Source organism: Sinocyclocheilus grahami, unplaced genomic scaffold, assembly GCF_001515645.1.
Source record: "Sinocyclocheilus grahami isolate Dianchi unplaced genomic scaffold, SAMN03320097.WGS_v1.1 scaffold118.1, whole genome shotgun sequence".
In the NCBI taxonomy this organism is placed as follows: Eukaryota; Metazoa; Chordata; class Actinopteri; order Cypriniformes; family Cyprinidae; genus Sinocyclocheilus; species Sinocyclocheilus grahami.
The window spans coordinates 709,172-734,016 of record NW_015505297.1 but is presented as its reverse complement, the minus strand read 5'-3'; the positions used below and the strand labels follow the sequence as shown (position 1 = coordinate 734,016).

Below are 24,845 nucleotides of genomic sequence, written 5' to 3'. Positions count from 1 at the left end.
CAATGCATTTTTATTGCATTTTATTATTTAGAGTACCATGTCATCATCTTTGCAATATGAGGATAACAAACTTTGTTGAAAGCAAGTGGGGCCTCAAAGTTGTTGTCTATGTAGGGCACTTTAAATGACTCGTTTATGAGGTTCTGTTTCAGCTAGGACACTGCCTTAGTAGGCAGCTAGCTATGTTTCCAAACAGTGCTTTAGTCTCAAAGCAAACTCACAGTAGTCTTCCTGTGAGAGTTCATCTCTATATCACATCTCCTCTGTCCAAACTGTACAGCATCCAGCAAATGAGGTGACATGCAATAAAGTGTGTGCTTGAGGAGGGTGCAGGTAGCAGGATGTGGCTAATACTCCAACAACACTGTGAGAAAGAAAGAGAGAAAGTGAGAAATCTAGATGGGAAGAGTGTGAAAACTCATCTGTCGTGTTGGACGGCAGTAGAATGGATGATCTGTCAGGAAGCCATTCGACACATGAGATGAGATTGAGCTGAGTGTGTGCGTGTGTGTTTGTGTGTTTATGGATATGTAAATGCTGTTCGCATTATGTTATGCAAGCTAGTGAACCACAACAAGAGGGGCTCTGACATGTTTGCTTTCAACAGCAAATTAGTGAATGAAGGGAAAGCTATGGAGATCCTCCGACAGCTGATGTAAATAAAAGAGCTAAAAGCAGAAAGCACTGACCTCAGACGCGCTCACACTGTGATCTCAAGCGCTGCGTGATGGACATCACAGAAAACACATCTGCCTCGCTTTTTACAAATCTATGCGCTGTGAATGCAAGACAGACCTGGACTAATAGAGATGGAGATCAACTAAAACTGAAGCCAACAAAGAACAAAAAAAAAAAAAACAGCAAAGAAATAACAGAAAATAAAATACTATTATACTGCTCATACTGAGAGTTAGGGATTTGAACAAACCCCTAACTTAAGTATTACATTTTAAATCAGGTGTATTTTGGAGGATAGGTGTGCTATTCATTTTCAAAGTTATTGGACTTACAATTTTTACCTGACTGATAATAAATGTAAAAAATGTGAAAAAAAAATCTAAGTCTTGCATTGACACCAGAATATAATTGAGTCTTCCGAGCAGAAATTTACTATTTTAGAAAAAAATCATGATCCTAAATAAAATAATGAGCCATACATAATAAATCAAGGGTGATTATTACTCTACATTAAAGAGTTATCACAGGAATATCTGTGTGATTTAGTCGTTGCTCTGTAATGTGTTAAGTATGCTCATGGGCACTGTTTTCTGCATAATGGTGAGCTTGTTAAGGAAAGTTATTTTTGTGCATAATGACGTTATGAGAAAACGGCAAAAACCCCATCCATTCCTTTACAAACGCACAGCTTGGCTAGAAAAAATTACATTTAGTTCTTATTTTTTTCACCCTCATGTCCTTCTAACCCTTATCATTTTCTTTCCCATACAATACAAAAATAGATATTTAGAATAAATTTTATTCTGTTATTTTGCATAAAGTGAAGGCATATGGTGACTGAGGCTGTGTTGTAACACTCATGATGGTCATAAAAGTAGAAAAAAAGATGATGTCGTGACGGCTTTTTTTTCTTTTCTTTTTTTTTTTAAATGATTCAAAAAATAATGAATTAATCTTAATATGAGGCATATACTAAAATATAATTATGAAAAAAATACCCTGTGCATTTTTGGTCTAGACTGATGCATGTATTTTTAATTTGTGTTAATTTTTTTTCATGCAGTAGTAGTAGTAGTAGTAAAATAAATAAATGGAAAAAAAAATGTAATCTGAAGCCATTATTTTATTATTGGAAGTAGTAGTAGTAGTGGAAAATTACAATACATAAATAAATACTTAAAAATTGTAATCTGCAGCCATTATTTTATTATTAGTAGTAGTAGCAGTCGTAGTAGTGGTGGTAGTAAAATAAATAAATACATTCATACATAAATAGATGATAGATAGACAGACAGACAGACAGACAGACAGACAGATAGATAGATAGATAGATAGATAGATAGACAGACAGACAGACAGACAGACAGAACGACAGACAGACAGACAGACAGATAGATAGATAGATAGATAGATAGATAGATAGATAGATAGATAGATAGATAGATAGATAGATAGATAGATAGATAGATAGATAGACAAGCTGAAATTAAATGAATATCTTCCCCTCTGCTGCTCTCAATCTTTCCCATATAATTACCATATCATTGCTTTTTTTTTTTTTTTTTTCAAAGACATCATGGAGGTGAGTGAATGATGACAGCTTTTTCATTTTTGGGTGAAGTATCCCTTTAACCTCTAGAACTAATGACCCTAGCAAAGTCAAAATGGACGTACTGTTTAGCTCTCAGACCGGGGCCTGACTAAGGTTGGGATTCCAGAATCGGATACTTGTTGTCAAATTCAAATTTCGATTCCGCTTATCGATTCCTATGCGCTTTTTTTTTCTTCATCTGCCAGGACCTTGCTCACTAATCTAAGCGCTCCAAAGTTTGGCTACATTTGCGATCAGAAGCCAAAAAAGCTAAGTATCTATACTATCTGTGATAGCTAAACATGTTGCAAGAGAGGTGTCACCACCAACATGACAAAGCACTTTAATTTAATAGATCGTTAAAGATCGCGAACACGATTCAAACACCAACGTGATTCTGTTCCTAAATTACAATGATTCGTCTGTTTCATTCCTCAACCTTTGACGTGTGCAATCAATGTTGTGATCACTTGATTCATCCGTGCAGAGTACGATCACACTAGTGTTATTTGAACATTTAAATCTGCGTTCGCACTGCCACTGACCTAAAGAGAGCAGCAGTCTGTCATGAACGAAACAGCTTCACAGTCTTTTCAGCCACACAGTATCATTATTTCTGTAACAAACATTCAAATCACAGTACTGGGATAAACGTTTATAGTTCAGATATAAACTGTGTGTACGATGTGGTAGCGATTAAAATAGAGTAAATCACCTTTCTGAAAGTAATTTGACACTTCAAATGAAGATTTATCGATTATATTGTTACGCCAGTAGGTGGCGAAAAGGGGCTGTTAAAATGTATTTTTCTTTGAATCATACATAAGATTCGTTCAAGAACGCTGATTCATCCAGTAATGAAACAAGTACATCTTGAGTGAGTCATTTAATCATTAATTCATAAATGACATGTGATTTTGTTTAGTTGTCTAATGTTTTTTTCTTCAGATTCACGAGAGAACCACAATTTCCTTTGGGGAAAAATTATCCAGAATCATGCAGTTCTATTTTGCACACAAACAGCTCTTAAAGAGTCCAGTTTTTATGTAGCCTGTTGATTTTTGTTCATGGTATTCAGCTCCAATAAATGGTTTGCAAAAAACAGACACGGGATAAATGTTTGATATCATTATTTAATCATATTGGAATCGAAACTGGGAATCGAAAAGAATTGGAATCGGAATCGATCAAATTCAAACGATACCCAACCCTAGGCCTGACATCCCTAAAACCATCTGCATGTATGAGAGGATCTTGACGTCTAGAAGATAAGGTGCTTTGAGGTAACAAAACACCCTCCCTGCGTGTTATTTTCCTTCTCTGCCACCTTCTACCTGATCTCACCGAAGAGCCAGAGAAGCGTGATGGCGATTCCTGTGAACCGCGAATCAACCTGCGATTACAGCCGGTGACAGCTGCACACAGACGGGCTCAAAGACACTGCCTCGCTCCGCCTTGATGTTATGCAAATGTAAACAGCTGTCATTTCTAAAGCTGTCGTCTTTGCGCTTTCCTCCGGTGTGAAGATCGAAGGGTTTTCAAAGTCTCTGTGTTTTCTTTTTTTCAGTCTTCTCCTTTTTAATCCCAGCTCTATCATCACAAACAAGCCAAAAACAACAAAAAGACGATGCTCCAAATCAAACTACAAGAGAACGAAAGAGAAGAAAGTAAATAAGGAGTTGATGAAAGATTGCGTGCTGCAACCTGAAGCTGCGAGACATATTAAGAGGCGTTTGGTGTCCTGTCACCCCATCACTCGCCACAGGTGCGCGCACACACACACACACACACACACACACACACACAGATGCAGGCAGTAATTAAGGCTCCCTGTCGATCAGTGTCTCTGAACACTCTTCATCCTTTATCACTAAAACACATCAAAACCCACCGATAAGCAATAAACAACAGCGCTGTTAATTTGTTCAGTGACGATCAGAAAGTTTCTGACATGTTGCCTGGCACATCCCTGTTATGAATGCAAAAACAGCAGATGCCCAAAAGAGAGCGATCTGTGTCCACATAACAGCAGAAAACTCCACAGATATCCACAAAACTGGAAAGCCTGCCACAGTCTGCACGTTCTCCACCCTGCTGTTTATTAAATATTTTGGCACATTTGAATATGCTTCCATACCAATAAGTCTATAGTAGTTTAAATATATTCCCTTCCAAAATCAGAACAGGAAATGCTATTCAAGTCTGGAGATTCCATGCAGGCCAGTAGTCCTCAACCTTTTTGCCCTCCACGGCCTTCCATACTCCATAGTCAATATTCAAAGGCCCATGACTTTTATAGTTGCTTGTCATTTATTAGATAAGGAATAGTCATGAGATGATTCACGAGCGTACAAAACTTAAAAACTGAAGCGCTTTCAGCGGTGAGTGAATTCTGACAAAACGTTTCTGATTGGCCATTGCATTTAATAAATCAACAGATATGTCTGTGATTGGTTACATTGCTCAACGCTGCAAAAACACGCTGAGGGTATTTAGCGCCTGGCTAAGCGCTCCAATTGCAGCGTGGCCGACATCAGGGATTCCATGATTAACAATTGCCCCCCCTTGCCCCCCCCCAATGTAACCCATGCATATATATATATATATATATGTTTTTTTACATAAATTCTACCTGATAAAATACATATTTTATGGCATTTTATTAATTGTCCAGGTCTAGAAATGTTTTTTCCAAGACTGTGGTAATCCTGGTTGTTGAGGGGGTCAATAAAACAAGGGATATCTTGTTTTTTGTTGTCGTTGTTGTTTTAGCAACAATTGTTTATTTAATAGTTGTTTTGTCTTATATTAAATCAATTTAAGCCATATTGAGGCCTCCCTTAGAGGTTTGCTGAGGTCCGTGATCTATGCCTACTCATGTGAATTATTGCATCGCTTTATTTATTTCTTTATTTTTTAGACCTTATATAAAGATTAATTCATTAAAAATTGATTTGTACCACAGGCCAGCTGTTTCCCACATGAGCACTATAAACCTGCACTCATTGAACAACGGATCTAAAATACAAATGCTTCACAAATACCTACAGTATAGATAGGCTTTGCATGCATGAATATCATTCCATTAGATAACACAATATCAAACCAAGTGGCATTTATATGAAAAAAAGATAGCACAAGCACTTTTCAAATGAAACTATTCACAAAATAAGTTATAAATTATATAAAGGCTATAAATAATGTTGAAAAATGTTGAAAATACCACTTTGTGTTTCTAAAGCAAACTTGAGGTGAACTGACTTCATGCAGTTAAAAAAAATTGTGATCAGTTAATTAAATGTAAATGCAAAATGGCTTACTAAAAGAGAGCACAGTATCGTATGCTTGCAGATGAACGACACTGGCTTTAATATTTTGTTATCTTATGCAATGATATTCAGACATTCTAGTGTGACTTAATTGACCAAATTATTTCTGGGGATGCTGTAACTTGCTTTCTAATAAATGTATTTTTAATTAATTTATTATTATTATTTTTTAATTAATTTATTATTTTGAATCAATTTATTTTTACAAGGCAAAACAGTCTGGCATGATAAAAACACACCTTTTCTCTTTCTCGCTGATGTTTTTTGAAGCACTGCTCATCTGATGGCAGTCAAGGTCAGGCCGTATGGCGGCTCCCAAAACATGTGTGAGCATAAACATTTAACAGCTTTGTAAGCTATTAACTCACGGCTAATTTACTGACGAGTCTTATCTCCCAAAAAGAACAGACAATGGTTCAGTCTCTCTCTCAGTGCTGTGTGTCTATGACCATACAGCGCTTTTGCCCTTCACAGGCAGCAAAGCTCTCATCTGCCTTAAAACCAAACCCAGCATCTATAATTCATCTCTTGCTAAGCATGATCTGGGTGATATAAATGCTATTATTTAACTGGGTGGAAACGTGGAGCGCTTTGACAGAGGACTTCTGAGCTCTCCGCTAATGACCTAGCGCTGCTGTCAGAATCAATCCGGCCCGCTGCCCACGCAAATGACAATGCACTGCGGAAGTGGACATAACGGTCATTTCTGTGGCCCGGAGCGCTGGCACTGCCTGTGCTGACACCACTGGGACCGTAACACCCTCGGGCCAACAGAGAGGCTATTGGAGGAAGAGCAGGGTGCACAGAAAAAAGTTTTAAAGGTACAGTAACAATTTATTTACTGTTGCAAGAAATCTTGCAAAGTAAATATTCTCTGTTTTCATATTTACCTCTCTGTATTGGACCAGAAACGGGCCTTTTATAAAAATATACAAATGATGTGAGTTGTGGCAGAAAAAGACACTATTGATATTACCGTGCCATGCCTTTAAATAGTAGTGAGAGAGTAGAGCGCCACAACAGCTGCCTTCACACAGACCTGCATATTAAAGCAGCTAATTGATTATCTGAGTTGACAAAACTGGGTGCTCAATGTGTTCAAGCTTATTTGTGCACAAACAAAGAGGCACAGAGGGTTTTCTGTGCTGAAATCTGGTCACTGGGTCAGCTGGTTCACATAACAGCAAACCACGAAAAGAAACAAGAAAAAAATGTTTTACTTTCAAAGTGTTTCAACTATACATATTTGTAAAGCTAACATACATTTTAAGAACTATTACATTTTTTGCAAATGGCATTTGCAACACATTTTAATTCTATAACGTGATGAATTTCTGAATGAAATTTAGTGAAAAATTAAGATTTTAGGACTCGATTTTATACAGCATGTCAGAATTTGACTGGAATTTGAAAATCAATATTAGTCAATCAATCAAAATCAATGATCAGAATCATTGGTTACAGTTTTTTTAAAGGTACAGTCACAGTTATTGTGTGAAATGCAAAAATCCAGTAATTTAAATAGAATCAACACAATCTGGAGTTTCCGATGAAAGTTGAGAGTTTACCAATAGAAAGCTGCATAGTTTAAAAGTGACTTCTGTGTGAGCAGTGCTTTTGACAATTGACAATGGACCATTTTTTATGGAAGCCCGCTTCCGCCACTGAATAAAAAAGAAAAAAGGTTATTGCGACTTTTTATCTCACAATTCAGACTTTTTTTCACCGAATTGTGAGATATAAACTTGCAATTGTGTTATAAAGTCAGAATTGCGAGATATAAGCTCACAATTCGGACTTTATAACACGCAATTGCGAGTTAATGTCCAATTTTGAGGGGGGGGGGGAGGGGGAGACTGATATGTTCTCAGAATTGCGAGTTTATATCTCACAAATCTGACTTTATAACTTGCAATTGCGTGTTATAAAGTCAGAATTGTGAGAAAGAAGTCCGAATTGTGAGTTTATATCTCACAGTTCTGAATTTATTTCTCAGAATTGCGACTTTATATCACGCGGTTGCAAGTTTATATCACGCAATTCTGACTTTATTTCTCAGAATTGCGAGTTTATATCTCACAATTATGACTTTTTAACTCGCAATTGTGAATTTATCACGCAATTCTGAGAAGACAAGTCAGAATGAGAGAGTAGAGCGCCACAACAGCTGCCTTCACACAGACCTGCATATTAAAGCAGCTAATTGATTATCTGAGTTGACAAAACTGGGTGCTCAATGTGTTCAAGCTTATTTGTGCACAAACAAAGAGGCACAGAGGGTTTTCTGTGCTGAAATCTGGTCACTGGGTCAGCTGGTTCACATAACAGCAAACCACGAAAAGAAACAAGAAAAAAAATTTTTACTTTCAAAGTGTTTCAACTATACATATTTGTAAAGCTAACATACATTTTAAGAACTATTACATTTTTTGCAAATGGCATTTGCAACACATTTTAATTCTATAACGTGATGAATTTCTGAATGAAATTTAGTGAAAAATTAAGATTTTAGGACTCGATTTTATACAGCATGTCAGAATTTGACTGGAATTTGAAAATCAATATTAGTCAATCAATCAAAATCAATGATCAGAATCATTGGTTACAGTTTTTTTAAAGGTACAGTCACAGTTATTGTGTGAAATGCAAAAATCCAGTAATTTAAATAGAATCAACACAATCTGGAGTTTCCGATGAAAGTTGAGAGTTTACCAATAGAAAGCTGCATAGTTTAAAAGTGACTTCTGTGTGAGCAGTGCTTTTGACAATTGACAATGGACCATTTTTTATGGAAGCCCGCTTCCGCCACTGAATAAAAAAGAAAAAAGGTTATTGCGACTTTTTATCTCACAATTCAGACTTTTTTTCACCGAATTGTGAGATATAAACTTGCAATTGTGTTATAAAGTCAGAATTGCGAGATATAAGCTCACAATTCGGACTTTATAACACGCAATTGCGAGTTAATGTCCAATTTTGAGGGGGGGGGGTAGGGGGAGACTGATATGTTCTCAGAATTGCGAGTTTATATCTCACAAATCTGACTTTATAACTTGCAATTGCGTGTTATAAAGTCAGAATTGTGAGAAAGAAGTCCGAATTGTGAGTTTATATCTCACAGTTCTGAATTTATTTCTCAGAATTGCGACTTTATATCACGCGGTTGCAAGTTTATATCACGCAATTCTGACTTTATTTCTCAGAATTGCGAGTTTATATCTCACAATTATGACTTTTTAACTCGCAATTGTGAATTTATCACGCAATTCTGAGAAGACAAGTCAGAATTGCGAGTTTTTATCATGCTTTGGTGAATCTTTAACAATTAAATTAGAAACATGAATTTAAAAAGTCAATGGGGCTGATTTTGATTCCATGTTGCTTTTGTTTACTTTAAAGTGCACCACTTTGACATAACCTTAAAAACAGTATACCAGTATATAAAGTCTGCATGTCATCAATTATTCATCTTCTAAACTCTTAAAAATAAAGGTTCTTTATTGGCATTGATGGTTCCATGAAGAACCTTTAACATCCGTGGAATCTTTCAAATCCACAAAAGTTTCTTTATAGTTGAAAAGGGTTCTTTAGATTATTAAAAATGTTCTACACACTATGTTTTTATGGTTTTTTTTAAGAACGGTTCACAGAAAGGTTCTTTGGGGAACCAAAAATGGCATCACTGTGAAAACTTGCATCTTGCATCTTCTAGACGATTATCTTGTATCTTGTTTAAAAGAGGCCAAGTCACCATTACTAGTTCAGAAAGAACATAGTGAAGTGATATAAAACTGTAATGTTATCAACAAACCTGGAGCTATTTCATATTTCAAAATGAACCAATGAGAAACCAATATCAACCAACCAGAATGAAGAACTCAATGCTGTCGTAAAACAAAACTTTAATATCAGTCAAACAAAAAAAAAAACAAAGACATACGAAATGAGAATCAGGGTACCTATGTAAAAGCACTTATGTTTGTGTGTGTATTATGTGAGCATCTGTTTGCAGGTGAAGGCCGGTTAGCAGCTCTTCCCCCACATCCTCTTTATTAAACACTATCAAACACGGTTTACGCTGTCTAAAATTAGCCTCGGCGCTCAACAACTAATGACTGTCTTGCATCCATTATTAGTTCATTTTCTTCAGATCAGTCACCAGCCGAGCATGCTTTTTTTAAAATGTCATCCTAAAACTTTTTACAATCAATTAAGCTGAAGATTAATGGGGACAATTTTCCAGGAACAAGTCCTTCCTTGAAAAGGCCACGCCTCGACAGACTTCCAGCCTGGTATTGGTGTTAATTATAAATTTCCGCTTTGCTGTCACACACTTAACCTGTCGTAAGGGAATAGCGCCGGCAGTCCGGGGACCAGCGAACCGCTATTTAAATATTCCTAATCCGCTTTTGTGGACACAGGTGACTGATGTAAATTGCGCTTTTCGTTCTGTGTCATTAAAACGAATTTGAAAGGACATCAGTGCTGTAGCTAAGCATGGATAAAAAAAGTTTTTTTCTACCCTATGAGGTGAAATACGAAAATCACCCCCCTTGAGCTTTCCTGAAACACCGGTAGACTGAGGAAGTGTCATCCTTCATTTGCTCACATGCTAAACAGCTTAGAGACGCCACATCTATCCTGAGACAACAGACCTGTAATCTCTAAACACACACATTACTACATCTGTGACGGATTTCATTCATCCAGGTCATTGTAGAACGCCTGCTAGAACTTATTCATAAGCTACTGGATTTTGCTGTTCATCTTAAGTTACTTATGAATATTTACAAACAACAGATTACTAAATGTCTGACGTCAAAGACATCCAAGATGGGAAAACATAACTTTTCATGCTGCCTTCAAGTCCTCTTTGGAGTTCTGTACAACTAAAATCGTAATTACATTAAATTAACTTGTTTTGGTCAGAATATAACAAGCATATTGGGCATTTTCATATTTTTGGTTCTTTTTCACTTCTCTCTTGTAAAGTGCTAGTAAAACAAAATGAAATGCACATTAAATTGTCATTTTTATGCTGCCACAGAAAATCTGGCAACTAGAATTGGTAATTTCTTGTATTTACTAGTTATTCTTTATAAGCCGTCCGCAAATGGCATATAAAATAATTTGCACAGTCTACATTAACTCACTGATTCAACTGAAATGTAAATGTGACCAGTAATATGTTTATTCATCTTGATTTGAAGGCAGTGTAAAAAACTTTTAGCAAAAAAATACCACAACCTTTATGAAAACAAAGTGTTTCGGCAAACCCCTGTGACAAAAACAAAAAATTATGCAAGAAGAAAATCAGCTCATACAGATCTTTTTTTCTTGCTTTCTTAAATAAGAGAGGTAAATACAGATTCATGATTACATTTCAACTTGTGTGCATTACATAATTTCCGTATTAAATATGCATATTATGTTACATACCCAATGTTGATCTCAAGTTAGTCTCAAACCAAAAACATCAGGGTGTTTTGGATGAACAAAGACAGTTGAAAGAGTTCAAACCTTATCTTACCTGCAGGATGTGGCTGCCAAGGTGAGGCTCAAAGATCTCCGTGGCAACAGCGCTGGGGCTCCGCCTCCGCTGGGACCCGATAGCTGCGGAGAGAAGCACACAGCATGAGTACACTCGTGTCGGCACGCTTCCGCTTTAAATCCAAACCAACTTGGAAATGGAGTCCACCTGTGTGATTTTAAACAGATACGGTAAACTGTTGAACAAACACTTCCGCCCCAATAATATTAAGCCCCCGGTACTGTAAATACACAGATGCAAATCAAAGCCTCAGAACGGCTCCCTTCTGCATATTCAGCCGGGCTCGGCGCTACAAAGCCCGCTGTTTATAGCAGCAATAATATCGCCACATCCATTGAGCTGCAAAGCACCCGGAGAACAGTGCCCTCAGGGCATTTTTTCCAAGTTTCCAACTTTAAAGTCGATTCAGGCTCTGCTAAAAAATGGCCTGGGGTGATTTCAAACTTAACAGACCTTGTCCCACCAGAGCTCATTATAGAGAATTTTATAACAAAGTGCTCTGTACTTAATTTTCCAAGCCTAGCCAGGCGTTCGGGTAATGTTGCTGAATTAAGTGCAATTAATGATGTAATAAAGCACTGAACGGCCTTTAAGGATTCTCAAGGACCAGCAGCAAACAATGCTTTGCAATTCGGGGAGGGCGCAACGGGGAGAGGAGGACATCGTGCCCCAGGTGAGCAGCATGAGAGGGGCCGAGACACAAATGAGAGGCCTCTGTCCTTCAGAGAGCCTCAAGCTGGGTAAACACACTTTTCCCCTCCGGCAATGCTTTCAGCAGTAAGCCCTATGTCCGCCCCGGAGGAACGTTCGTGCCACAACATGAGCGGGAAGGGCAGCGGCAGCTGGAGGAGGGGGGGAGGGGGGGAGAGAGAGAGAAAGAGAGAGAGAGCCGGGCTCTCAGCTCTGTCCCTGGAGTGCCGGGGTCAGTAGCCGCCACTGCGGGTGGAAACATAAACAATCCTGAGCTGGTGGGACTCGGACACGGCGGCTCGCAGCGCACAGCAGAGGGAGCTCTTACACCCTGAGGATCGCACAGAAACCATGCACACATACCTGCACATCAAACACAGCGTGACACACTCATTCATGCACATGCAATCAGCGCACACATGTGCTTAATAACACACTGGAGCTTTTGGGACAAACGGAAGTCTGTTTGATGTCAGTTTGGTTTGAAAGATTTGGCAACACAAACAGGTCCAATATTGACACTTGGCAAAAAAACAAACGTGAATAAAACTGTAAATCAATGAATAAATAAAATGAACCTACAGTAGGTAAAATACATAGAAAAATTTGAATAGTAAGCAAACATTTACTATGAGTTTTTCCTCCCTCTAAAACCGTGGCAAACATGTGTAATATTATATACGTGTAATATAATAATAGATATGCGTAATATTCCTCACATTAAGCAATAAATAAAACAAAACAATGAAAAGGAAAAGAAAGAAAACAAGTCCCACACAACAGTAAAGACACAGTAAAATATACAAAATAAAAAAATATTAAAATATAATATAAAATTATATTACAAAAAAAAGTCCCACACAATACAATAAAGACACCGTAAAGAATAAAATAAAATCAATAACAAAACCTGAATTGAACCCAGTGTGAACAAAGCATATAATGTGCTCTAGCAGACATCTGAACCCAAAAAACAGCAGTCCAAGTAGAATATACCAAATGAAGAATATACCAAAGTTAAGAGGTCACTTGACCAGCTTCAAATTACCCTCCTCCTCCTCTCTGTACTTAAAGACGACAGCTCTCATCACACAAGGATCCTCTCTTAAGACCACCGCATGGAAATCAGCCACACGTCCTCCAAATTCCTTGACCTTGAGGAGCTTTTCAAACTATAAACTCTGCGCTTAATATTTCATAATGAAAAATGTGAACATGTTGAACCACAGATGAGTTTATCGAAACAAAGTACAAACCAAGTCAGCTGAATCTTAAAGCCTAATCTGTGGTGTTTTAAAAAATTCTGTCACATGACATGTCAAGGTTTCAACAGACTTCTCAACACAAACATGATCCAATGCAGACAGATCCATGATTTTAAGACATTTATAGACAGTATAAAGCAGCAAGTGCATTGAAAAAGGCAAATAAAGGCATCTTAAACGATTCTCATGTCCCCTGGTTTAACTACACTCAATACTGTCCAACGACTGTGTCGCCATCCCTCTGCACGGCCGCCCGAGCAGCCAGAGAGATTAATATAATTGCATATTGATCTCAGGAATTATGCTCTATTAATCTGCTTCATTTTGCTCATGACGCAAATGATATATGAATAAAGAGCTCGCGGGAGCACAGAGGCAACACAATGTCTGTCCTGCCATGATTCTCCATAATACATCTCCTCTAGTTTAGCTCTCTGCCATGGCAGATTGAGGACATACAAATATATTACGCCGGAAACACGAGCAAATACATCACGTCTGACCTAATAAGTCCCACACAATACAGTAACAGCGCTGTAAAATATACAGGGTTGGTGTATTGAGGACTGGTATATTGTCAAAGACATATAGGCTGATGCTATTTCATTCAGAGTATCGCCATCCCAAAAACGCAGTATCCTTGACGCCAATTCGTGAACATGCAAATGGACAGACCACGTCTGATATAGACTAATGGCATTTTATTATGAGACAATATTGTTTCCATTTGACACTTTCAATATGTAATGCTAGTCTTCAATACCCGCAACACCTCAAATAGCATTTGGTGCAAGACTGCAATAAATGCAATTTGTTACTCGCCGCAGTGGCAATTTCAAATCGCTTGTGCTATTAGAAAGTCAATTTAACTTTCACTTTTATAAGTCAACATTATTGCTATTGTTAATTTATTTCTCATTGAATTCGAAATTGGCAGCAAGGCATCAGACTGTCATTTTAAATCTGCAATAATTTCTCGTGAAGCTTAGACCTCTTATTCCCTAGTCCTGGATTATTGGAGCTAAATGGCGGTCCCTGGCTTCACCAAAGGCTCAGGGGCAGGTACTGTTACACAAATTGCCAATTCAATTAACGGAGTGTAGATGCTCAACTGGCAGCTGGCATGCAGGATGGCTATTTTGGCAAGTGTCAGGCCTAATTCATCAAACTGTCAATGCTTTCGCGGTCGGAAGCCATGGACAACGTCAAAGCCGTGAACGGCACAATGGGAAGTCGCATAATCCGTCGAAACTCATCATGTGTAAAGGAATGCTAACCAGTCACACTGAATCTGCAGCGATCAGGAAAGGCCTTCAGGATCTAACCGGGACTGTGAATGTGTTTTCTGGGAACTAGGGAATATCAGTCAAGATAGTCACAAAAAAACAGTTCTTAGTTCTTAGAATCACAGGATTCAGAAAGTAAATCTGTCCCTCGACACAACTCTTTTTGTACAGGCAATGTCTAATGTTTAACTAACTCAATTCACATGCAAAGAGGTTAGCCAATCATAATAGCTATAAAAAGTCATTTGCATACATAATTCTTACATTCACAGTAGAAAAACCAACATGTTTACTTCCCAGGTGAGAAAGAGGGTGGAAAATATTCACATAAAACTAAATTAAGACTTTTAAAAATGAAAAGAATAATGATCAAAAATAGTAGGATATGGCCCCTTTAAAGTAAAATCAACTCATAGCCATTTTAACTTGCATAAATTGATGTATTTCTAGTTGATTAAAGGTATTTCATTAAAATGCATTACATTAAGGGTGTTTTCAAACTTGTAGTTAGTTCATTTTGTTCCAAAAATAAAAATAAAAATAAAAAATATTGGAAAAAAAATATTAAGGTATTATGTTGCAAGATATTATATGATGGGTGTTTTCAGACTCATAGGGAGTTAAAAAAACTTTAAATATAATTTAAAGTGGACTTTAAAATTAAAAATAAAATAAATAAATTGTCAAAAATTGTGCAAAATTACCCATTTAAGCAAACTGTCCATTTTTACTTACATACTTGCATTTCCAGTTGAAAAAAAAGATATTAAGGTATTACATTGCATGCTATTATTTTAAGGGTGTGTTCAGACTTATGTTTAGTTGAAGAAACGTTTACTACAATTAAAAGTGTACTTTAAAATTGAAAAAAGAAAAAAAAATACAATATAATATAATAAAAGGATCAAAAGTTGTAGAATATGAATAATTAAAGTGAAAATAATTCACAGCCCTTTTTATTTGTCCATTTTTACATGTCCAGTTGATTAAAGGTATTAAATTATAAGATATTGTATCAAGGGGGTTTTCAGACTTACAGTTAGTTTGTTTTGTTTCAAAAAGGGACTAAATTATTTTAATGTTGAATCAGAGGTGGTCTCAGGTTTGTTTTGGTGTGGATCCAAGTGTGATTTCTGAATTCAAATATGTTTAAAAAACAAACTAAAGATCTGAATCAAATGCTCCAAACAAACAAGGTAAAAAATGCCCTAAATGAGAAAAAAAGGATAGCACTAAATTTTATCTTTCACAAATTAATTGATTCATGAAATGTACCGTTACATATCAGAATGAGTATGGTAGGAGGAGAGAAAATGAATAAGAGGGTTTCATAACGTCAAGTGAAAAGTTATTACACGCTAAAGAAAGATGAAAACAAACATTTCCTTTCAAATAAATCATTCACAATAAGACCAGGATACTACATGGGGTCATTTCTAATAACGCTGATTTAAACGGAACAATGTCAGATTTCTCTAATGTTTCACCTGGTTCATTTGCTTCAACGTCTGCTCTCATTAAACAGGAGTGAGTCTCGTCACGCAGTAATTGATAAAGCTCAAGGTGATCTCCGATCAGGACCGAATGGCCCATCGTGCACACACACCACAACATCTTGTGCACATGTGTAGTCGCATGTAAAAGTGCTGTGAGTTAATGAAAAGATGAGACCGAACACAGCATGTCATTAGCTTATTCAGAAAATTACAGACTCTTCTTGTTTCATTGTTCAGTTGTCTTTGAACGCAGCAAAACGTCCCTCAAAGAGGAGGGCGGAAACCCAAGCCTGCATTTCAGAGAGAAACTCTTCATCGCAAAAGAGCCACGCTGATATTCACGAGATTATAAACCAATACCGCAATATTGAGAAATCAGGGCAAATGGAAATTAGAGTTCCACGTTTCACTGAATCCAGACCCTTCATCAAAGTCTGCATTAGGGGAATTCAATTATACTTCCAAGAGCTCAAATGTCTACATTTTCTTTTCAGAAAATCACAGCTTCAACTGTTTCAGGATCCAAATGGTCATGTGGCCATAAAATGAAATAAAAATTGTGCATTTCAGACATATTCATCATAAACGTTCAAGTTGGCAGAAATAAAACTCAAAGGTAACAAGAAAAAGTTATGTGTCAAATAATATGTCGAAACAGAGTTACTATCAGTGTTGGGCAGTAACGCATTACTTAGTAACAAGTTACCGTAATTTGATTACTTTTTTAGTAACTGAGTAGTTTAACGCGTTATAATTTTCAAAATAGTAATTAGAGTATAGTTACAAGCCGAGGTCTCTATACGTTACTGCCGCGTTACATTGCTGACCGAATGCAGTGATTTATAATCTAGAGATTGTAAAAAGGATGTAGCACATGCACTGTCGAGTCCAGTGCCAGTGGATTAGAGACCTGCTCCCGCCAGACCCGACGCAACAGAGTGCTACAAGATGGACGAGTGCTGGTGCGGGCGGGTAGACACTCGCGTGTGTGCGGGATGCGGGAGAATAAAATGATTCACGAGACTCCCACAAAATAGAAATATCTAAACATAAAATATCTAAAACAAATAAATTGTTGCAACATGTACCAATATAAAATATAAACGATTAACAGGTGCAAGTGTATGCAGAGTTTCTATTTAGGCTATTACACGGGTTTGCAGCATTACGCAATGCAGTGCTGAAATGTGCATGCTCACGAATCCTCTCATTATAACACATGAATTGTAGACATTATGAAAGATTCATTATGCATATATTTATTGTGTTATAACAGATTTGTGAGATTGCGATGAACTGAGATGTCTTTTAGAGATTCAAAAACGCAGCGCTCTTTGCTGGCATTCTGCCATGCCAAACCATGCACGCAGCAGCCGCTTGCTTTAGTTAAAAATAACAGTGTTCTGTGAATGTTGATGCTTTAATAACAAATATTTATCAGGAGCGTGTATGCTGGGATTTCAGAAATTTCATGGAGAAAAAAGTAACGTAACTAGTAATGTAACTAATTACTTTTGAAATAAAGTAATCAGAACAGTAACGTGATTACTTTTAAAAGGAGTAATCAGTAATCAGTAATTTGATTACATTTTCAGAGTAACTTACCCAACACTGGTTACTATATATAATAAAATTTTATTGAATTTGCCGAGATATATGCAAAGAATACACATTAGCTTGTTGATTAAATGCATACAAAATTATTTGAATTCTTAAATGGGTGAAACTTTAACTTTTTTAATATGTCAGTTGCTCTATATCACAAAATACTGTATGTTTTGACAATTCCACAGTAATAATCTATCTTTTCTAACATTTCAAACTGTAAGTCAAATCTTTCCTTCCCACCCGGTGTCCTTCAATCCAATAATCTGCTCTTAATGTTTTCACAGGTCAAATGTCATTAAATAATTTACAGTGGTTGGGATAATGACAGGACTGGATCGTTCTTCTCGCGCAGGCCTCTGAATAAGTGATGCCTGTGAAGATGGAGGTTGAAACATTTGTTTTAATTAGTTTCTTTTAACGTCTTTGACTGGTTTAAGTTTTCATGATGATGTGTTCAATAATCCATGCTCATCTTTTCTCCTCATTTATATCATCAAAATTTAAGCCGCTTCATTCTGTGCTAATGACGCATCGCTCACCCGCTGTCTCTCTCTATCTGTAGCTCTGCTCCAAAACCTGCCCATATAGACAGCTTTTAAGACCCTATGAAATCAAAAAAGAGCTTTTTGGCTTTTAATCCATGTCTGTTAATGATTAATGTCCTACACAACTTCCTGTTCAATGGGAAATATGTCAACACAAAAAAGCAAATTGCCCTTGAAAAAAATAATAAATTAAATAAATAAATAAATATATATATACAGTGGGGCAAAAAAGTATTTAGTCATTTTTTTCCCCACTGTATATGCATAATATTACATAATAAATAGCAATATTTCTTTGGTTCAAAAATATTTCATCAATTTGTCTTGGTCAGGATTATAAAATTATAACTTAATCTAAAATATAGAAATAAAAAGCAGTATTTAATTATTGTAATATTTTGCTACTTCAATAAACACAATTTGTTTTATTTATACAAATTGACATGTATATTTCATTAATACAATTAAATAATAAATAGCAATGGCTCTCAATAATGTCTTTGTTTTGTCATAACAATCAAAAATATAAAAATGAGCAGCAGTATATAAGTATTTTAATATTTTGCTTAAAAAAGTATATAAGAACACTTGATTGATGAACTGATTGATGAGTTGTTTGATGAGAAATGAATCATTAAACCAGTTTTGTTTGACTGATTCATAGAAAAGAATTAACCAATTCACTATAAGCTGAGTTTCATTACAGCAAAGAAATCTACAAAATGTAATAATTTAGTATGAATGAATGAGTATATATATACTTTTGTTCATGCTATTTTGGTTGATGTATCTGATATTTTTATATGGTTACATATGAAAAATATACTCTCATGATAATGCCCCTAAAATTCAAACGCTCTGAATAGTCAACTCAAAATCAGTTTATCTGCATAATTAGCTCTGAAACAGGTAGCCATAAGTTCGATGCATTACAGAGTGAGTTGTGCATCCAAAGCTCCCAAACCCATTCACTATTCTCAGTGTGACTGGTATTATCTCTGTGCCTAAAACACACGTACGGCACAAACGCACGCGGCACAAGTGGAAATCTCCAGCTCAGTTGCTACGGAGATGCTAGATTACACCTTGAAGAGGCGCTCAGTGAGGAATAATTTCCTATGGAAAGCTTGTAGAGGCTCTGAAGTCCTCGCTGAAGTGATTTGGTATTTTATCATCGTGCTATTTCCTCTCATCACGAGCAGAAACAACTGTGTCAGATACGGAGATAAGAGGGCCGGGGGAGCGCGGGACACAAGCTCTCCAGCTGACAAGCACTGTCCACTCACGATCCATATCAAAACCGACGGTGAGCGAAACAGAGCGTCATCACACTCACAGCTCGCATTATCCTCAAAGCAGAGCCATTTCAAGAACAAAAGCCATTCATTTTCACCGCTGCGGCAAAAAAATGGCAGTAAAACACAGTGAACATACACCTGCTGTTTTAACTGGAAAACCTTGAGAACGCTGAATCATTTGACAGAGTGACTAAAGATAATGGTTAAAGACAAAACCTAAACCACACTGTGATTTTAAAGCCTGTCACCTGTCAATGCATTTCTGTCAAGTCATTCATAAACATTCCTGCTGAAAAAACTACTTAAACCACTGAAAAGTGGCCAAAACCCCTTTAAAACCAGCCAACGGACCAGCCTGACCAGGCTTGGAGACCAGTTAAGACCAGCAGGCCTGGTTTTCATATATGCAATTAATCAAATTATTTGCATGAATATTTGCTGAGAAAAGTCCCTAAATGAAGATACTTCCGAGACATTATATTATTTAAATTCATTCATAATTTCTTTAAAATAATATTTGAAAACACTATTAATCGCAGAAAATTAAATATTATTCTTAAAAATAATATTAACCAATAATAATATCCCATCAAATCCATATGGTCTTGAACATGAAACAACATCCATATTTTGTTAAAGCTTTTTTTTTTTCATAATCATCCATCAAACTGCAGTAACTTTTTTCCACCTCTAAAACAACTTCCTTTTTTTCTAGTGTAATCAAGGCCACATGTGTGGAGAAAAATAATTAGAGCTGTCAATCAATTAAAAGCATAAAAAAATTAATTACATGACAAGCTGAATAATTAATCAAATTAACTGCATATATGAATATTTGCTGAGAAAAGACCTTAAATGAAGATAAGTCAACTTTTAATTTTTAAATCAAATTTAAATCATCATAATTAAATCGGGTAAATTCAATATTTTTGTACATTTTTCAATATTTATGCATAACAATTTGTATATACATATTAATAATTCAATTAATAAAACTGCTTTAAAATTACATTAACCCATAATATCAATCCAATTAAATACTTTCTGTCTTGAACATGAAATGACACCCATTTTCTTCAGGATAAAGAATCGTGCACCAGGTCAGTTTGATTTCATGTTGACTTTAAGTCAAGGATGCTGTGCTATTCTCTGGTTCTCACGAGAGGCTGATGCTTTATTCCGACACCTCCGAAATGCATATGGATCTTTATATCCTGAGAGTCCCGGTTGCTAAATGCAGCTATCGATAGTATGCTCTGACGAGGAAAGGCAAAGGAGGACGAGATATTGACATTGACCAGCCCAAGCAAGGTCAAGTTCAGGGGGCACCGCAACTGAATCAATACCACGGGATGAGCAAAAGAAAATAATGGGGGGGAAAAAAAGCCTCATCTAATTTGGAAATGCATTCATTATGGCAAACCGCATTAAAGCACAAGGCAGGCTGCATGTGCTGCCCTGCAGTGCAGCCATACACACAAACAATCCATTACTAAAGTGCAGCAGCAGGCTTCTCTTCAGAAACCCAACCGAACCCAGTCAGGCCTGCAGGACATGTGCTGCGCAACAGTGGAACGCTGTCCCTTCTGACTTGAGAAGTGTAGGTAAATATAACAGAACTCCAACATTTCCTAGCATCCTGATTGGTGGATTTAGGCAAGCACTTGGTCAGCACTAGACTATAAACTTTGCTTACACTGTTTAATAATTCACACGCTGATGAAGCCGAGGGAGAAATTCTCAGCATGGATGATCCAGTCAAACAGAATACAATATTAAGACATTAACACAACCGCTACAAAAAATAAAACAACTTGTCGAATGAAAGACCAGACTTTTCCACTTTCCTCTAGTTCTGGAGCGGTTCTTTGTACTGAAACACATCAGGGCGGATGTCATGGTTGAGGTGTGTTCTGCGAGGGGCTGAAGGAACATCAAGGCCGCTCTATGTACCATGAAGTCTGTGTTTTCCAGACACTTTCCTCTCACAGCTCATGACTCAAGCATTACATGCGTCTAACAGATGCGACACTAAAACCGTCTCACCACACACACATCAAAACATGAGCACTGAAACGCCACAATGTTGTCCTCCACAGATGTCCTTGACTTCAATACATCCTACCTGGCAAAATGCTCAAGACTAATAGAGTTAAGATGATTCTGTGTGAATGTGCAGCCATTAAAATAAAAAAAGTGATCTCATTAGTATCTCATTTGTTTCTCCTCGACTGAAAATAGAGTAACTGAGTTGAGACTTTTGCTTAAATCTGCTTCTAAATGATTTCTCCTGAGAAAAAGTCTCCAGTAATTCTCACATGCATCTCCTCTAGAATTCTCTAGTATATTAATATTATATATTAATATAATACTAATGATATATTTGTAATATTCCAGTGATGGAAAATCAGCAGCAATTAATTATTTTTAAACAGTCAAACAGAACAGTAGTTATTTGAAACTGATTCTTTACTTTAAATCCATTTAATTTCTTAACAACCTGGTAACTTTCTTTTCCATTTAATTCTCTAATTTCTTAATCTGATCATTTAGAACATATATGTTTTAATATATATGTAAGAATAATACAAAGTATAATAACATGTAATATTATACATGCATATAAGCATTAGCAAAACTAAAATAAAATAAAAATGTTTTAAATCTTAATATTTTCATGTTATTTCAGTTGAAATTCATAATTACATTCATATTTTACATATATATTCATCTAAGTGGGAAACAATATAATATAATATAATATATATTGTATTTCTTTCTAAAAAACAAATCTGGAAAAAAATTACTAACCCCAAACTACACACACACACACACACATATATAACATATAATTATATAATTTTAATGTATAGAATAATAAAAATATATATGTATAACAATGTGTAATATTATATATACATAAGTATTAGTAAAACAAAAACAAAAAAATAATACAAAATAAAAATATATATTTTCATGTGATTTCAGTTGAAATTGTACTGACCCAAACTACTATTTTACATACATTAATCTAAGTGGGAAACATATTTGATGTGGGTTATACTTTAATAAAACATAAGTAATAACTCTAAGTTTCCTAAGGTATGAACAATAAACACCTGAGAAAAAGAAAAAAAAATCACAAAGAACAGAAAGGAAACAACAGTATAAGTAGACAGAGGATAAACTGGGCAGATCGGCCTTACAGCAGAATGATGCCTGAAAGGGGTGGATAATCGCTGTGTGCCATCAGCAGAAGGTGAGCAGAAACGAGACTCAGGCGTCACGCTATTGAATCTATAACATAGATGATTACAGACACATTCAGACTGCACAGAACAATCTGTAATGCCACGGCAACCAGAGTAGTTGTAGAAACAGATCAGCAGACAAAAGAGAGAGAGAAAAAGAGAGGTGTAGAGGTGGAAGACTGTACATGAGCCTCGGCGCTCAGACATTGAAAGGCTGATGTTTCAGGCTGCCAAACAACATAATGAGTCGTTGAGGCAGAAAAATATTAGCACCAGGGGAATATTTGGAATGTCTCTGGGAGAGAGTAATTAGGAGCTAACCCACAATGACATGATCCAGTGAGGAGAAGAGAAAGAGAGAAGGAGAGAGAAAGAGAGAGGTACTGTATCTGAGCCCCAGATTATAGTGATGAACAGCGCATTATGTCATGATGCTCACATGGAGGCTTACAAGCTCATATAGGATGAATGAAACTGACCCAGACAGTCTTCAGTAATGCTACACTCAAATAGACATCAGATAAAAAACAACAACAACTACATCTAATTGTAATAAAAGCATTTAAAAGAGCATATAAATCAGGCCATATATGACCCTGGACCACAAAACCAGTCAGTCTGAATAAATAAGCTTTCCATTGACGTATGGTCATTGTAAGGATATGACAATATTTGGTCGAGATACAACTATTTGAAAATATGGAATCTGAGGGTGCAAAAAAATTTAAATATTGAGAAAATCGCCTATAAAACTGTCCAAATGAAGGTCTTAGCAATACATATTACTAATCAAATATTAAGTTTTGATATATTTACGGTAGGAAATTTGCAACATGGATCATGATCTTTACTTAATAAGCTAATGAATTTTGGCATAAAAGAAAAATCGATCATTTCGATCCATTTCATTTATTTTTAGCTATTGCTACAAATAGAACTGTGCAACTTATGGTTTTGTGGTCCAGGGTCCCATATGTGTAAAAGGTAGAAAAATTAGCATCAACTGAAATCAAGAAAAATAGATAAGAATGACAGAACGATAGACAGAACGACAGACAGACAGACAGATAGACAGAACGACAGAGAGACAGACAGACAGACATACAGAACGACAGACAGACAGACAGACAGAACGACAGAACGACAGACAGACACAGACAGAACGACAGACAGAACGACAGAGACAGACAGACAGAACGACAGAACGACAGACAGACAGACAGAACGACAGACAGACAGAACGACAGACAGACAGACAGACAGACAGATAGACAGACAGACAGATAGACAGATAGACAGATAGACAGATAGACAGATAGATAGATAGATAGATAGATAGATAGATAGATAGATAGATAGATAGATAGATAGATAGATAGATGCTTTTTGCCTAAAAAGACGAATTCTGCTATTGAAACAATACACTAATATGTGTGCAAGATTGCTACTGAGGTAAACTCATCTTGTTTTAAAATATGTTTAGATATTTCTATTGGAAAACAAGATCAAGATACCAAGAGTAAGAACAGCATTTTTGCTGTGTAAGACCACTATGAAACAGCCTTTTCATTTAGAGTTAATGTGTATCTGTTTGCTCTGTTGCTATGGTCCAAAGCCTTCTGTTTACTGCCTTCATAGACAACTGCCTTGTAAGACAACATCCTAACTGAAATGGAACCTCAAAAGTGACTGATCTGGAACACTACATAGACAACAACTCCACACACACATCACACAAATACAGCATCTTATGTAAAGCTGACTTCTACTAAAAATTAATTCCAATCGAGTTTTCCATTAGCATGTTGCTAAGCTAATCACACAATCCTCTAAAGAGAAAACAAAACCAGCACTAGCAATTTGGTGCATATTAGTACCTATGTATTATGTAGTACCTACAGGGTGCATATTAGTACTTGAAGTGTGCATATTAATACCTAAAAGGTACATATTAGTACCTGAAGGGTGCGTATTAACACCTAAAAGGTAGAGTGCTTATTAGTAACTAAAGGGTGCATATTAGCCTACTGTACAGCTTACTGTAAAAGTGTGCCTGTAATACTCAAAATGCTGTCTAGTTAGGCAGCTCACTAGGTTGTGGACAGTTTCTGTACCTGTGGAAGGAGCAGCAGAGTAAAAAAGCAGCAATAAAAGTAAGCGGCAGTCAAAGGGGCCGGTATTTGTGTTCATGTCCAGGTAGACTCGGAGCACGTCAGGTGCACCTCTGGGATAGTACCTGCACGTAAAAATTAATGAA

General features: G+C 36.4%; 1 protein-coding gene across 1 annotated transcript in view; it reads right to left on the bottom strand.

The window, feature by feature from the left end:
• Positions 1-24,845, bottom strand: part of LOC107589658 (neuronal PAS domain-containing protein 3-like) — a 181,871-nt gene that overhangs the window by 14,180 nt on the left and 142,846 nt on the right. Inside the window, exon 4 of the mRNA XM_016278161.1 lies at positions 11,129-11,211. Coding sequence (XP_016133647.1) covers positions 11,129-11,211 — 83 coding nt within the window. The remainder of the gene's footprint in view (positions 1-11,128; positions 11,212-24,845) is intronic.